This window comes from Diospyros lotus, chromosome 13 (assembly GCF_014633365.1).
Source record: "Diospyros lotus cultivar Yz01 chromosome 13, ASM1463336v1, whole genome shotgun sequence".
Lineage (NCBI taxonomy): Eukaryota > Viridiplantae > Streptophyta > Magnoliopsida > Ericales > Ebenaceae > Diospyros > Diospyros lotus.
The window spans coordinates 1,255,141-1,272,765 of record NC_068350.1 but is presented as its reverse complement, the minus strand read 5'-3'; the positions used below and the strand labels follow the sequence as shown (position 1 = coordinate 1,272,765).

Sequence of the window (17,625 nt, the reverse complement as noted above, 5' to 3'; positions counted from 1 at the left end):
TTTTTACGTTTTATTTGATGACTCAGTTCCAAACTTGCGCTTGACTAGTCTGGAGATAGCAATCCCAGCGCTGGTAATTACATTTTTTGATGAGATCAAAGTAGAATTAAGCTAAAATTTAACTCCAACTGCAAATTAATAAAAAAAACAAAAAGGACAAATGAAATGGGAGATTGACACGTGCCATAATTTTGGTAATTTAATATAAAATTTATTTGAAAAACATTCGGCCATATTAGTTGATAACACCTTATGGATAAATCACACCAAAGATCACTAAACTTTAACGTGTTTTTTATTTTGATCATTAAATTTTAATTCTTTTCAATGTGATCACAAAAGTTTAAAAAGTTTTGTATTGTAGCACATATAAGATTTTTTAGCCACTTTATAGTCTAAGTGGGTGATATGGCACTGATGTGGCAAATAATAAAAATATTATGCAATAATATTTTAATATAATATTATTATATATTGACACATGACACGTTTTGGTTGGTTATCATTGCACATTAGTTAGAAAATCTTATATGTGACCACATTACAAAATTTTTTAAACTTTTGTGATCACATTGAAAAAAATTAAATTTTAGTGATCAAAATAAAAAATATACTAAACTTTAATGATTTTTAGTGTGATTTACCCATATCTTATGCCTCTATTTTTAATGATCATAATTTATCTTATTATGGCCCGAACTCCGACCACATCTTAATCATGCTCAATCATGTTTGGAGTCACTTCTCAAATAAGGTCCTTAGCAAAAATCACACTCAAACTATCACTAAACAAATTATAAAAGCCTTCATTTTTTTTACAACATGCAAGCATTTATTATAAGAATTATCTTGTAAAACACATGATAATTAAATAAAATATCTCATTTGATAATCAATAATAATTATATTGTATCTTACAAGATAATTGAAATAAATATTTTATCAGATACAATAATATTAATTTAATAAGATAATTAAAATATTTAATAAGATAATTAACTATTTTAAAATTTTATTTGATTTAGAAGACGTAATCAAAACTATTTCTACTATTATAAATAGAGGTTTGGTCTTCTCCTTATCCAACATAAAAAAACAACTGCATTTATATTTTACGTCAATCATTAAGGTTGGTGTGAATAGGGTGAAATTAAATTCTAATGTTTTCGTTATCAACCGACAGTTTTCTTATAACTTAATTATTTGATAAATCTAAGTACATATTTATTTATCGCATTACGTAGTTTACATGAATTTCTTTTATTCATGGACATGATATATAATTGTTTATTATTATTGTACAAGCAATATTATAGTTTATATTTATTACTCTCTTACTCATTATTCTGTTATTCTTTATTTATTTTCTTACCTCCAAACGTTAATTTGACCATCAGAGTTAGTTTATTTTCCTAATAACATCATAACATAAACATGTATTTGTCTTAAAAGAAGTAACGTACCTCTTTATCTCAAAATTATAATATACTCAATTTAACAATCTCTCTTAAAATTGTATAATACTCAACACACTTAACATCAACTCACAATCTAAATCGATTCATTGTATAATACTCAACACACTTAACATTAACTCACAATCTAAATCGATTAAGTTTTGGAACAAGTATAGAATTTCAATCTCTATTCTTATAGGTTATTAAAATTTGAATGCAAGACAATCTTAACAATTCTCCATATTCGACTAAATTTCTTTCACATGGTGAAATAAAAAAGAAATTGTTCACCTTCTCTACAAATACAATCTCAAAGAAATTACTCAAAATGTCGTTACTCACATATAGTGAAATTTTGATAAACTAATTAAGTCAAATTAAATGAGTCTTTATTGAGTTGAATTTCGATAAGTCAAAATAAAAATTGGGTGAAAACTAAAACAAAATTTTAAGGATAATACCACCAATAATAATACTACCCATGATTCATTTAAAGGTTATCTATAGTGGTTTGAATGACTTTAATAAGTTCAATTGAACAAACCTCACTTTCATTAATAAAATAAAGAAAAGACTTATATACTAACCAATCTTTTGAAAAAGAAAATTGATAAGTTATATTAAAGGGTGTCATATAACTTCATATGGTAAAAGAAAATGAAATTAACGATGATATAATGTCAACAATTTTTTTTGTAAGTAAATATATTGTAATACATCGGGAGTTTAGAGGAGAATAGTATATATCGAGGATAAGTAAGGAATGAAACAACACAGTTAGATACTTTTGGGGCTGAATGTAAGCAAGGAACTCCGGAGTTAAGCGTGATTGAGCTGGGGAAACTCAAGGATGGGTGACCTCCTGGGAAGTTCGCGTAGGCCCATTAGGGTAAGTTGTTCCAATCTTTCCTATAGCTCGATGCGGGATGTTACAGGTGGTATCAGAGCCAACTCTTGGTGAAGGTGGTCCGATAAGGGCGGGGAGTGGCGCTGGGGCTCGAGGGCCTGTACAAGAAGCGGTTTCTGGCAGGCTTATAGGATGGCAGCCCTCCAAGGGGAGAAGATCTAGAACCAATTATAAGATCGCATGACGAGGACGTTATGTGCTCAAGGGGGGGAGAATGTAATACCCCGAGAGCCTAAAAGAGAATAATATATATCGAGAATAAGTAAGAAATGAAACAACATTAGTTGGATATCTTTTGGACTGAATGTAAATAAGGAACTCCGGGGTTAAACGTGCTTGAGTTTGGGAAGTTCAATGATGGGTGACCCCCTAGAAAGTTCATGTAAGCCCATTAGAGTAAGTTGTTTTGGTTTTTCCTATCGTTCGACACGGAATGTTACATATATATTAACAAAAAAATCACAAAGTATTTATAGCTTATGTTAAGGTATATATCAAACAATAAAAAAAATAAATAAAGATAAACAAATGAAAACTGGAAACCAAACCAAAAGTAAAGCCTTACCTCGTAGCATAATAAAAATTATGCTGGAGGCTAATAACATCAAGAAGGATCCGCAAGCATATAATTTGAGCTTTGTCCTCCCTTACTTGCCTTCTACAAAGCTTGCTTCTTCTTCCTTTATCTGTTAAGTTGAGATTTTGATTCATAACTATCCGATCATTCAGATTTTGTAGCATTGACTTCTCCTCGATCACTTTTACCTACATCTTCAATATATCTGCATCTCTATCTCATCTTCAACTCTTTCTATGATGGTTGATATATATAGATCGAGATGTGTAAATTTTCACTCGCTTTAAGTTTGAATCATCTCGATCTAACTTTCGCTCTAAAAAATAATAATTTTTTATTTTCAATAGAGTCTCAACTTGGACCAAAAACCAATTGTGTGTGTATATATATATTTGAAGTTGAATTGTTTTATTGAACCAAAAATTAGATATTAAATTATTGTTGATTTTTCTTTAATCTATGTATATATTAATATGTATATATATATTTAAATTCATATTAAATATAAATAAAATTAATTTATTAGACCAATTTAGATCAGACCAAAACAAATCAGATCGTGCGTGTCAGTTCAATTCATTCCTAAACTCATTATTCATGGAGACAAAGATATATTTTTGGGCACAAAAGTAATTATGTTCCTTCATCTCCCTTCACGTCTCATGCTCTTCCTTAGAGTTCTCCCAATTTTCTTACTCGAGGGTGTCTTTGAAAAGGATTGTGTGAAGTGGAAGAAAATAAAAAAACATAATTTTCGTATCTAAAACTATATCTTATCTTGTATAAGTGACGAGTTATAACATTATCATGTATTAAAAATTTTTCAATCTCAATTCAATTTGATGCGGATCCATTGAATATCTCTACTTATATAAAATTGTAATGTCGATTGGTGGGAGATTATAACAATGTAACAATGATGACAAAGTTTCTAGAAGTTGACTAGGATGAAGATATAGGTTGCCAAGAATGCATTTGACTTTATGGGGTCTCATTGGAATGCAAATATATATATAGCAGCCGACTTTGTAGCTTATCTTGTGTGATCTCATCACTTGCCTTTGTTAATGTTGTCATGATCGGATGAATGAAATGGGAGCCCTCAGTGGCTCTTTTCGTGTTCTTTTAATATCTTTTAAAATCTTTCTTTTGCAGTTGTGGGCGGTGCAAAAGAAGAGGCCACCACCTTTAGTGGTATAATTAAGTGGCATATTTTATAGGTTTGGAAAGTCATGATATGATATCAACAAAATAATGAGATTTAGATCATTATTATTTCAAAGTTTAATTAAAATGTTAATTATATTTAGGGCTAATTATAAAAGTAATCTAATTATTTTTACAAATTTATAATTTTATCAAATTATTTTAATTTTTTCTATTAAGTCTAAATTGACTCAATTAAATGCAATTTTATCCATCAATTTGAAGATAGAGTCTTAATATTTGTGCCAATTTGGTATATTGATATTATATAATAATAATATTTGTGAAACTCAAATATATACATATAAAAAAAGAAAAAATATAACTTGTTGCACACAATCTTTACTTTTTTTTTCTTTGCATAGGTTATATTTTTTGCTTATTTATTTGTACATATTAATCCTATAAATAATATTATTATATGATACTGACATGTCAAATTAACATAAACACACTTCCTTTAAATTGATGGATATAATTACACTAAATTGAGTCAATTTGTACCTAATTGTTAAAATTGAAAGGATTGGATAAAATTACAAATTTTCAAAAAGAATTAAATTATTTTCACGATTAACCCTTATATTTAGTATTTTTAAGGTTTAATATAAAAAATAAAGATATTTTTGATATTTGAAAAATGACAAAAATCTCCCTTAATTTTATAACTCTACCTCCACTTTTTCCTTATTGTTGTTTCATAAATGTTAAAAATTTTAATATGATATAAATACCCTCATTTTCTTCTCTTTGTGTGGCAAATTAGTTGGAATCTAATTATTTGTCAATCTATATCCCTCAACCAAAGCGAGATAGAAAAATAATGGTAAATACTGGATTCTTGTTAGTTTATTTGATAGATAAGGAGGATAAATGGAGAGGAAAAAATAAAAAGAGTATTTTTATCGTATTAACAATTTTAAGAACAATAGAAAAAAAATATAACTAAGAGTTATAAAACTAAAGGGTCATTGTCATTTTTTAAATGTTAAAATGTACTTAATTATTAAGTGTAGCTAGAGTGTCTCTATATATTTTTAGGGAATAAGCCAACCCTCCAAATGTAGAACATATAGTTTTTTTCTTTGTCAAATTTTAGAAAAGCAGAAAGAAATGAAAAAAAAAATCTTTTAAATGATACCAGAGTCGATAATGCCATTTCGAGTAATTCTTAATAAGGTGTTTCTTAGTGTTAGATTAGCAACGAAACATTATGTCTCAATCACCTGCATATTTTTTTGTCGTCACGAGATAAAAATGTTTCTTTTGGCCCTAAGAAGAATTGAGAATATTTTTCGTTGTTAGCTAATTCTTATTTTAGGGATATCTAGTCCTAAAACATTTTTATTTTAGTTAATTTTGTATTAAATTAAAATTTACAATTATTACAAGATTTGCAATAAAGGTTGATTTCATTTTCAAAGATACAGGGATGGTTGATTCATTTCAAGCTTTAGGGTATTGTGTGAAATTTACTTTTTTTATAATATAGTAAGGGGAGAATGTTTGGAAATTTGAAATGGGAGATCACTGTTAATTCTACAAACACAAGGTGATTGATGCATTTTCCCAAACCTCAAGGTGTTGCGTGAAATTTACCAATATTTATAAGAGTAGTTGGGAGTGCGATTTTGTTCACCCCCATTAACGGGGATGACCATCACCCTCACTATTTTTATGAGGGTGAAAAATAACGGAACGACATGGGTAATATTTGATCGTCATTCCGTTATTTTTCACCCTCACAAAACAATGAGGGTGATGATCACCTCCGTTAAAAGGGGTGAACAAAATCGCACTCGAGTAGTTGGTATAGAAATTCAGTTATTATTAGATTTAAATTTATATTTTATTTCTAGGGTTAATTATTATCTTGTCGTCCCTAATTTGGGTCTTTTTACGTAGAACCCATTGATCAAAAATGAATTCCAAATTCGTAATTGACTGAAAAATTTTAACGGAACCCCAATGACGGATCTTTTCCCTTTCTCTCTAGATTTAGATTTGGAATCCATCATCGCTATAATATGTTTGTAATGTGTCTTAGTGATCTCATTGATCAATGAGTTTTTATTTTATTTTTTATTTTATTATCAATTAATTTTAATTTAATTTAACTTAATTTCGGTTCAACTAGCGTGGTAATGAAAGGCATGTTTTGATAATTTATAAAAAGTATAGGGAATTAATTGACAAAAAAACAAATCACAAAAAGTGTCTAGATAAAAGGCCCAGATGGTATCATGTGTGGGCCAATTTATGCTTATTCCAACCTAAGAAAATTGTCGAAATTTTATTGATAAAAAATAAACCACATAAGGTGTTGAGAAAAAAAAAAAAACCATAAGTATTGTGAGTGCAATTTATGTTAATTCAACCCAACATTTGATTGTAGTCTTAAACTTATTAAATATTGGATTAATGTTTATTTATTTATTAGGGCCACCCTTGATTATGTGCTTACATTTTGACATTAAATGACGATGAGTTGAACTTTGATGATAAAAATTATTGTCGCTCGAGCATAATAATAAATTTATTGACTGAAATTGCTATTGCCAAGTCACTTGTAGTTTGTGAGAAAGAGAACGATCAGATGATGTAGAAAAGTTCTTGCACAAACACTTTGATGTTTAAGTCAGACGCTAAAAACTTGAATAGAGTATTGAATTTAGTATTAGAAACATATCTCTTTTAGAACGAAGGCTCGTCTATTTATAGAGGAGTATGAATTTTTTCTAAATCCCTTAGAATTAACATGTTTCCATATAATATTTATTTTAATATTTCGAGATCCACTAATATTAGAATTTTTTTGGATAACGTTTATCTTAACATTTCAAAATCTATTGAAATTTGAAAGATAATATTTATCATTTTCATAGAATTCTCGAAGAATTTTCGAATGTCAGAGTTACTTTATTTGCATTTTGTTTAGAACCCCTATCAATTAGGAAAAAACTACACATTTTTAGTTTAAAAAGTTAATTTGGACTTCAGGCTTTTTTTTGCTCTTTTAATGAACTTTTACATTTGATACATAAAAATTAATAAGAAAATTTTCAAATCAAAATAAAAGTCAAGTTGATATCTTTGAATGAGATAAAAGGGTCCTTATAATTTAATTCATTGAATTGGTTTATGTGTTTAAAGACTTTGAATGTTGTGTTTTTACTTTGTTTATATATGTTTGAAAACTTTGAATGATTATCAAAGCCAATTAAGTTTGGTTTAGATAACTTATTATGTTTTAGAGGTACAATTAAATTATTATTAAAGGGGTGGTCAGTGTTAGATACTTGTAAAAAATATTAAAAAATTTAAATGAAAATTCATTCAGCAACTATTGGTATTAAGACTTTACTTTTTAATTGCAAATGGGGGTGAGCATTCACTAAACCGATCAAAATGCTGAAACTAAAATAATCAAAAATTGTGTAAAAAATCGAATGCAATCGGCTGAACAAATATGAAAATCGAACAAATCGAAAATCAAAAAACTGAACAAATAAGAAAAAAACTGAAAAAATCGATAAATCCATAAAACAACTTCTTTTTTTCTTTGTTTTTTTGTTGAAATATTGGTAAAAAAAATGACTTTGTTTGGCAATTTTAGTTAATTTGATTATTTTAATATATACAAATTAAACTGAACTAAAATTATTAAATTTGAAAATCGAATCAAATCAACCCTTAAATTGAATTGATAATTTTGATTTTTATGTAATGGAATAATAAAAACAATCAATTGACGAGAATATTTAAAAAAGATGTATTTGATTTGAATTTGGTGTATTCTCTTGGTTTTGGCTTTGGAGCTGACTCTGACTTTTTATTTTATTTTTTCTAAATGGAAGTGATTGTGACTTTTAAATGAACCTGCCTTCATTCCTGGCTGGATCTGTTTTAAGATAGAAATGTGAATAGAATACTTTTATTAGATGCTTGGTGACGGTTGAAGCCCATTGTTTGACTTTGACCTACCAAAATCATGGATGCCGTATTTACATCTTATGATTAAATTTATATTTTTTTTATGTAATAATTTAAATTTTTTATTATTTTAATTATATTTATATAAACTTATATTTTTGAATCAATTTAACTTCTATACTTTGATATATTTTTATTTCATAATTCGAATATTTTATTATTTTGACTATGTATTTAGATTTATATTTTTAAGTCAATTTAATTCTTATACATTGATATGAATAGAGTATGATTTGCACTTTATCATCTTATTTTATTATATATATATATAAAAATATAAGAGTTAAATTAAGTTGAAAATGCAAGTTTAGACTCATAATCGAAACAACAAAAAGTTTAAGTCGCTACACATGAAAATGTTAAAGTATATGGTTAAATTGATTAAAAAATTAAGTTTAAAGGTGTAATTGAAATAATAAAAAATTTAAATAATTATATAAAAATATAAATAAAAATTTGACCTGAAATTCATATTTTCACATAAGCATACTACATGGCTTAAGAAATGTCGTGATTATATTAGGTGAACAATGGGATCTCAACCCATAGACTAGTCATGAACAAGTGGAGATTCGGATCTAAATAAGGACAAATCTAGTCATTTAGTCATTTTTTTTACTTAGAATTTAACATAAATTTAAACTCTACCTACTTAAATTTAAACTCTTAAATTTAAATTTAAGAGTTTAGATTTGAACTCTTACCTACTCATTTGTTCTAAGAAGGGATATTTTTGTAATTTTATTCAAAACCAAAATATTCTCTATCGACGTTATAGGTGTGGCTCGTGCTATGTATTTAACTAATTTTATTAATTAAAAAATATTTTAAAATATAATATATTTATTACTCATCAATATAAATATAAAAATATTAAAAATAAATATATTAAATATACCTTAATGAATGCTCCTTCAACACTATCAAACGAAATCCTATTTATTTATAATTATTTTGCAGAAGCAGTAGGCGCGTTTGAAGTCAGCAATTAGCAGCATCTGCACTCATAATGACTTATTGTTTCTCTCTTTCTTTTATTATTAATTAATTACCACGTGGGAAATAAATTATAGTGTCAATTCTTAAATTTTATATCTTATAATATATTAATCAATTTATATTTTAATTTTTATTATTGTTATGTCTAATAAATTGCGGCCAACCTCAAATAAAGAGACCCAAAAACTTATCGGAAGAAAAGATCTACGAAAATAAGTAACAAAGGCATAAAGTCGTCGGATGCCAGAAAGATCCCGAGAGGCATCGATTGAGTGACTAAGACTGAATGATTGAGACATCTTACCCGATAGCCTTTCTCTCGACCTTCGAGATATCCTCTCGGGATCTCACCCGACAACCTTTCTCGAGATTTTCGAAAGACCCTCTAAATAATTCATGAGTCACTCCACCATTACTATTCGTGAGACTCTTGCAAATCTCCAATATCTTTGCTTACAAAACACGAAAAGAGCCTGAAATACCTACCTAAGATTGTGCTTTCTCTCTATCTATTAGTCTCGTCTCTCCTATAAATGAGAGATTTCTCTTTTAACAAAAGTACAATTGCAACTCTACAAAAATTACAACACTAGTGATTTTCTACATTTTATTCGAGAGACTGACTTAAACATCGAGAGATTTGCTAAGTGAGCCTCACTCGTGTTCTTAATCGATTTCTTCCTCTGCAAGTATTCTAGAGATATCGATTGCAAACTCTAAAGTTGCTCATAGACCATCTTGATTGAGACACTCCTCGTACAAAAAAAAATATTATTTTTGCGTATCTTGGCAATAACAATTATAATAACCATTAAATTTTAGTTCCTATTATACTTTTTTTTTATCAAATTTTATTAATAAAAGCTTATGTGATATACATTAATATAATTATCAAAATTAGTTGATTGTGAAATTTAGATTAATTTTAATAGGGTAAATTATATGAAACCCCCTTGCACTTAGGGTCACGTGCAACTTATTCCGTGCTTTCAATTGCATCAAATAACTCCCTTACACTTTCAAAATGTTGCAATCAACTACAATTTATTGTTGTTTTACATAATTTTGTATAATAATTTACATACAAAATACATAATTCTACATATAAAATTTCAATATATCAAAAAAATATAAAATTTTGCATTAATCAACCAATAGATTACATAAAATTGTGTAAAATAATAACAAATTGTGGCTAATTGCAATATTTTGAAAATGTAAGAGGGTTATTTGATGCAATCAAAAATACAGGAGGTAAGTTACATATGATCCTAAGTGTAGGGAGATTTCATATAGTTTACCTATTTTAATATTAAATAAGTTTAAAGAGCAACCGTGTAATTTATTCGAAAATGTAAGGGGGTTATTTGATGCAATCAAAAGCACAAGGGGTAAATTACACATGATCCTAAGTGCAGGGAGATTTCATATAATTTACTCATTTTAATATTAAATAAGTTTAAAGAGCAACCGTGTAATTTATTATAAAACCGTGAAATAACTTATCGTTATTTCAAACTTATGAAAAAAAAAAAAATTAAAAAAGGACGCTTTCAAATATAATATTTAAATTTTATTTAAAATACTATTTTTATTTACACATACATGACATAACCCATTACTTGACTAGACATTTCACGAGATTTAAAATTCACCTAATTGGTCACCGATTCTTTCAAAATTAGTGATTATATTTAGTAAGTGTCGTCTCTTCAGAACTAATTTTAGAAATTTTAAGAAATAATTAATCAGATTTTAGATTTAAGAAATGCCCAAATCAAAAATCTAAAAATACCCCATCTATTTATCTTATACATAAATATTCTTTTGTTAAAAAAAATAAAAAGGCCAAACTCATAATTTTATCTATGTATTTTTATATTTTTTTATGATTATTTTAATTTTTTATTATTTTAATTATATCTCCAGATATATATTTTTAACTCATTGTAATTATTGTATTTTGAATTTTTTTTATGTGATAACTTAAATTTTTTTGTATAGTTTATACTTTTGTACCTTATTTTATAGTCAATTTAATCTATATATTTTGATGTGTATAGAATGTTAATTAATTTTATTTTATTTTTTTTACATGTCAAAATATAAAAATTAAATTAATTTAAAAATATAAATACATGAGAATAATAAAAAAACGAAAAATTTAGTTTGTCACAAAAAAAATCAAAATATAAAAATTAAATTAAGTTAAAAATATAAATATAAGAATATAATTAAAATAATAAAAAATTAAAATAATTATAAATATAAAAATATAAGAGACAAAAATATAAAAATAAAAGATGGCATAAGCATGAGAAAAGGGTGAGATTATTATTAATTTTTTATTTTTGATTCAAAAAGGGAAAGATGAAAGGTGGCATAAGCATGAGAGGAGGGTGAGATCATGATAAGGATTCAGTGTGGGCCCGGCCGCTTCCAATTTCTGAGTTTCCTGCCATTCTTTCCTTTTCCTTTCCATGTGTCAGAAGTCTCCCAACCAACCCAATTCTGTCCCCATCCCTCCCTTCTTCCATCTTTCTTTTCAACAATTCTCATAACATTTGGTACATGCATCCCTTCATCTATTAAACCTTCAATTTTAAATCTCAAATTTTATTTTTCACCCTTATTCAAACACAACAAATAAATTTATTAATTAAAAATATCTTTATCAAGTTACTTAAGTTCTACGAGAAAGAGAGTAATCAGATGGAGTAAGATAGTTGTCGAGTAAATATTTTCATACTTTAATATTGTATAAAATTAATATAAAAGATAACAAAAATTTATCTATTTATATTGAAGTATGAAAATTTTTAAGATTTACTATAATTTGAATATTTAGAGAAATTTTTAGATGTCGAAGTTATATTTGGGACCAATGCATGTATGGTCCCAACTATCAAGTTATGTCCGTGGAGCGACGTCGAAATTATATTATTTACGCTTTATCGTCTTTCTAATTAAAGAGGATCTAAAGAATTATTTTAAAATTTATATATTTATAAATAAATAATATAGACGGATTCATAATGTAGTTTTCAATGCTAGCACATCTCCAATCGACATGTACTCTATAAAAGAGCCTGTTAACCACAAGGAACATCCACATGCATTCACAAGCAGAGCAGCACCCTCTCAACAACACGGAGGCCTTGCTTCTTCCCCCCTATGATATTGAGAGCCGCCTCTAAGACTCTTCTATTTACCCACGAAAGCCCGTCCCAACTGCATCCCTTCTTCTTCTTCTTCTTCCAGAAAACCCACCATCATGTCAGCTTCAGATCAGAGTTCCAGCGCCGGGCCTGGCCGACCCAAATTGGTGGCCAAGAAGGTCGTGGCCAAGCCCCAGCGCGAGGGGGATGGCGCCGTTGTTAGAAGAAGCGTTGGAAGGTTCTTTTCCCCCCCTTCTCTGTCCCGCCCTGCAATTTGGTCTTTTCTTGCATTTCGCTTGATGGGTTCTTGTTTTTCTTGAATCTATCATCTAATTTGATTCGCTCAGATTTGGGTTTCTCGTTTTTGTTCTTCTTGTTGGAGATTTCGCCTTTGTTCTGTTATTGGTCCGTCCGTTTGATTCATGGATTCTTGTTCTTTCACATTGTTTCAGGTCCGAGTTGAAGTATTTGGATCCATTCCTCTTGTTGGACGAGTTCGCAGGTTTACAAATTTGTCGATAACATAATTTGCTGATATTGCAATCTTGCTCTTCATCTTGCCAATTTAGCATAAAACACCCTCTGCTATGTTTTCTCTTGCAGTTTCACCCCCTGCTGGATTCCCAGATCATCCTCACAGAGGTCTCATCAACATTCTCTATCACCTCTTTAATTCTTCTTCCCTTTCAAGTTATCCCCATTTTCTGTGATTTACTTGGGATCCTAATTGGCAGTGCTCTGACCTGTTCTTGCAGGATTCGAGACGGTCACTTACATGTTGCAGGTACACTCTCTTAGGACGTTTTTACAGCCAGCATAAAACTCATTGGATCCATCAAACATACGAGAATTCTAAACAAATGGAGAGCTAGTAGTATATATTCATGCTGCCGACCCCCACATAGTAGGATAAAGGCTTGGTTTATCCCACCTTGGTACTCTCTTAGGACGTTTTTACAGCCAGCATAAAACTCGTTGGATCGATTAGACAGACATACGTGAATTCTAAACGAATGGAGAGCTAGTAGTATATATTCATGCTGCCGACTCCCACATAGTGGGATAAAGGCTTTGTTTTTTGTGTTCTAAACCGGCTGTTTTCGTGTTCTAGGGGGCTTTCACTCATCAAGATTTTGCAGGGCATAAGGGTACCATCCGAACTGGTGATGTGCAGGTTTGGAAAATTTACTGGTTTTGAAATCTTCTGTTGAATGATTCGTGTTCATAAACTCGTCGGATCGATGTGATATTACTATACGGGTGATGGTGTTTATCGTACCATGAATGCAGTGGATGACAGCAGGCAGAGGGATCATTCATTCAGAAATGCCTGCAGGAGAAGGAACTCAAAGGGGCTTGCAGCTATGGATCAACCTGGCCTCCAGGGATAAAATGTAAGAGATGCCATTTCTGTTCAACTCTGAGAACTGATTGCAAACTTATGAGAAGTTAAGATATCATAATTACTTCGATCTTTTGCCGAATATGTGGAGAAAGCTTGGCTGTTGAATGTAGAAGCCACTGGACATTCATTTCCATGAACATTGGATTTTATGCTACCCTGTTCTCCAAAAGTAATTTGGATCCTAAGTCTGACCCCAAATAGTCGGGATTAAGGCTTGATATGCCGTTGTTGTTGTTGTTGTAACTAGTAACTTAGATCCTAAACTTCGACTGTAGGATTGAACCGAGGTATCAAGAGTTGCTCTGTGAGGACATCCCAAGGGCAGAAGAGGACGGTGTTGAGGTGAGGGTTATTGCAGGGGAAGCCATGGGAGTGCGATCTCCGGTTTACACAAGAACCCCCACAATGTACCTCGATTTCTCGATGCAACCAGGTGCCGTCCTACACCAAAGCATCCCTCAATCTTGGAACTCGTTCGCGTATATAATCGAGGGGGAAGGTGTCTTTGGCTCGATCAACTCCTCTCCTGTCTCGGCTCACCACATCCTCGTGTTGGGTCCCGGGGATGGTCTGAGCGTGTGGAACAAGTCTTCAACGCCGGTCAGATTTGTGTTGATCGGAGGAGAGCCCCTGAACGAGCCGTTGGCCCAGCACGGGCCCTTTGTGATGAACACACAAGCCGAAATCGAGCAGACTGTTGAAGACTACCATTATTGCAAGAATGGCTTTGAGATGGCTAGGTATTGGAGATCTCAATCATAGAAGGGCACCCCATCTTCTTCATCCGTCACTGTCATCCTCCAACCACAGTAGCAGCAGCTGTAAATGATGATTTGGCAATCATGGAATCAATCAAAAGTAGCTTCTAGAAGCTCCCAAAGCTTGCAGATGCAACTAATGGGTTTTTAATTTAGTTTCTTCTTCTTCTTGTTGTCAACCAGAGCCATGATGGATCAGCAAATCTTGGCTGATCTTTCTTGCTAAAGTCATTGTTTGTTTGCCCATCTGGTGACACTTCACTATTGAGAAGATGAATCAATGGATTCCTTGGATTTGTTTTGACAATTGTCTGTATCTGTTGGGCAATTGAAAGGAGGAGGAAAGGGTGGGGGTGGGGATGGTGGTGGTTGGATTTTCTCAATCTTATTCATATCAAACCCACACTAGTGACCAACCCTCCATCTCCAATATGATTTGCTACAACCACTTTGTTAGCATTAAGATCGAAGTTTAAAAAATATAAGGGCTAATTATGAAAATAATTTAATTTTTCTTGCGAGTTTGCAATTTTATTTGGTCCTTTTAATTTGGGCAACTAGGTTCGGTTAATTGAGTACAATTTTATCTAACATGTAAAATCGATTTAGATAAAGTATGTTTATGCTGACTTGGTATGTCAATGTCATATAATAATAATAATATTTATGAGACTTAAAGGTACACATAAATAAAAAAAATATAGCTCATTACATGTAATTTGTTTATTTTTTTTATAAGTTATATATTTTTTTATGTATTATTATATAACATTTGATAGGACAAATCAATATAAACACACTTTCTCTAAATCAATGTTACATATTAGATAAAATTGTACTCAATTGAGTTAATTTATACTTAATTGTTAAAATTAAAAGAATTGAATACAATTATAAATTTATTAAAAGAATTAGATTATTTTCATGATTAACTCAAAAAAATAATTTGTTAAGCTCGCTTTTTAAATTGTAGGATTGAAATTTTAGAATTCCGGAATTATATGAAGAAGTTATATTCTTAATATATATAATATTAGACTATATATATATATATAAGTTAAAATAGCTAATATTTAAAATATACACCTAATTGGTTAATAGATATTTATACAACCCCCCCCCCCCCCAAGAAATTGGTCCAAGTGCGTGACCACTAAACATATTTACAATTTTGACGCTGCACCGACAATCTAGCCTAATTGGCCACTCACTTAGTTACTTGCCTTGTTGAATGACTGAGAGCAAAGAGACTTGAACAATGTGGCAACGAGATAAGGGCTCATATGGTCCATGGATTTAGGTGAGTGTAAAGATTCGGCTTAATCGAAATATTTAATTTTAATTATGGGTTAGTTCCATTTAATTATTAAATTTGATAATTTTAGTTTGCTACTATATTTCATGGAAAAATTAATTTTTTTTTTTTGAGGTCTGCATCGAATCAAGTACCTATAAGGGCAGGGCTTTATTCCCAACTCCGACGCTTAAGTCAATAGGAGAAAATACTCGAACCGAAAAGTTACTCAGTAGTCAAATGGCCATTCTTATAGAGAATGACAAATTTATAGATGACAAAAAACTTAATTCAAAGAGATAAGATAATCTTCGAAATAGGACGTTGGAGAGAATCTCGATTGACCGGGTCTTTCTTGTCCAATTCTAATTTGGGATAGAGATCTGGAGGACATGTGGCACTTCATGGAAAATACACGTGGCGATTGCGTACTAGCACACGTGTCCCCAAGTTGGTAGTTTATAGGGGTAGCAGAGTAAATTCGCCTTTAGGTAAAATATCCCCTCACCACTTGCCCCGCCACTCCTTGAGCTGATTAGGTGGGGAGCTCGAGCAATTGAAGAAATAGTTGTCCTTGATTTTCTACTCTCCCGTAAAAAAGTTTTACAAAAAAAAAACAAATAAGGTTAGCTATCTCTATTGGGTTCGTTTCCCAAGGTCCTCTCACATTTCCTATGTCTTCCATAAAATTGTATAAAAGGGGATAGATATGGTCCCCTCATTCTAAGCATTCTTCAAGTAGAGCAAGAGGTAATAGAGATCTGATCTAGTGGTGAGAGGATATTTTACCTAAGGACGAATTTAGTTTGCTACCCCCGAAGACTACCAACTTGGAGACAGGTGTGCTAGTACGCAATCACCAAGTGTCCTAAGAAGCGGCATGTGTCTTTCAAATCTTCATCCCCAATTCGAATTGGACGAAAGAAGCCTGATCAACCGAGATTCTCTCCAACATCCTATTTCGAAGGTTATCTTATTTATTTAGATTAAGCTTTACGCCATCTTTTAATAGATGTCAATCTCTACAGGTATGGACATTTTATTATTGAGTAACTTTTCGTTTCGAGTATTTTCTCCTACTGACTTGAGTTTCGAAGTTCTCTCAAGGGAATAAAGTCCCGCCTTTGCAGGTGCTTGGTTTGATACAGATCTCAATGATCGGTCCAGTATCATCATTTTAGTTTAATGGGTTTAATAAATTAATTAATTAAATGATTTAACGTTAATTCGTTTCTTTGATTTAATTAAGTTGCTTGCTAATTAATAAGAGGAGAGAGACGGGTTTTAAATGGTTTCAACGTCTTAACGTTTTCATTTGCTGCTAAATGGCGTTGCACACGTGGACAGAGATGCTAATAAATAAATTAATGGGTCTGTGACACGTGGACAAATATGAGAACACCACCTAATGTATATATAATAAGATTTGCAAGTTTGGCTTTAATCTCTCTTCCCCCTTCTCGGCTAATAACTTTCCTCCCCTTTTATTTTTCTTTTACTAATTAAGGTGAGGTTAGGTATTTAATAAATGTCGTGTGTTTCTTTATTTTCCTTACGTGAATTAGCAACACTTTATTAAGTCTTGTAATAGTATCATTACTCGTTTCAATTTTTGAATTTAAATAAACTCGTGATAGAAATTCTGTCAAAATATAAAAAAAGAGTACCTCAGAGGACAAGTCTTCAACCCTTATGCATTTTTTGCATTGTCACTTTGATTGGGCATATCCCCTTCTATATAAGTTTTTTGTTTCTAAAATTTTAATATATTTACGTAACGTGAAATTTTCTCAGTAACTTTCTCACTAATGTGAATTTTTCTCTGTAACTTTCTATTCAAACTTCTCAGTAACTTTCTCTCGCTAATGTGA

The 17,625-nt window shown here is 30.5% G+C and overlaps 1 protein-coding gene across 1 annotated transcript; it reads left to right on the top strand.

The window, feature by feature from the left end:
• Positions 1-12,240: 12,240 nt before the first annotated feature.
• Positions 12,241-14,767, top strand: LOC127789314 (pirin-like protein). The gene is made up of 7 exons (XM_052318202.1): positions 12,241-12,535; positions 12,750-12,799; positions 12,901-12,939; positions 13,053-13,081; positions 13,409-13,471; positions 13,588-13,691; positions 13,978-14,767. The coding sequence occupies exons 1-7, from the start codon at positions 12,414-12,416 to the stop codon at positions 14,462-14,464; spliced, it is 894 nt and encodes a 297-aa protein (XP_052174162.1). The 5' UTR covers positions 12,241-12,413; the 3' UTR covers positions 14,465-14,767.
• The last annotated feature ends 2,858 nt before the right edge of the window (positions 14,768-17,625 follow it).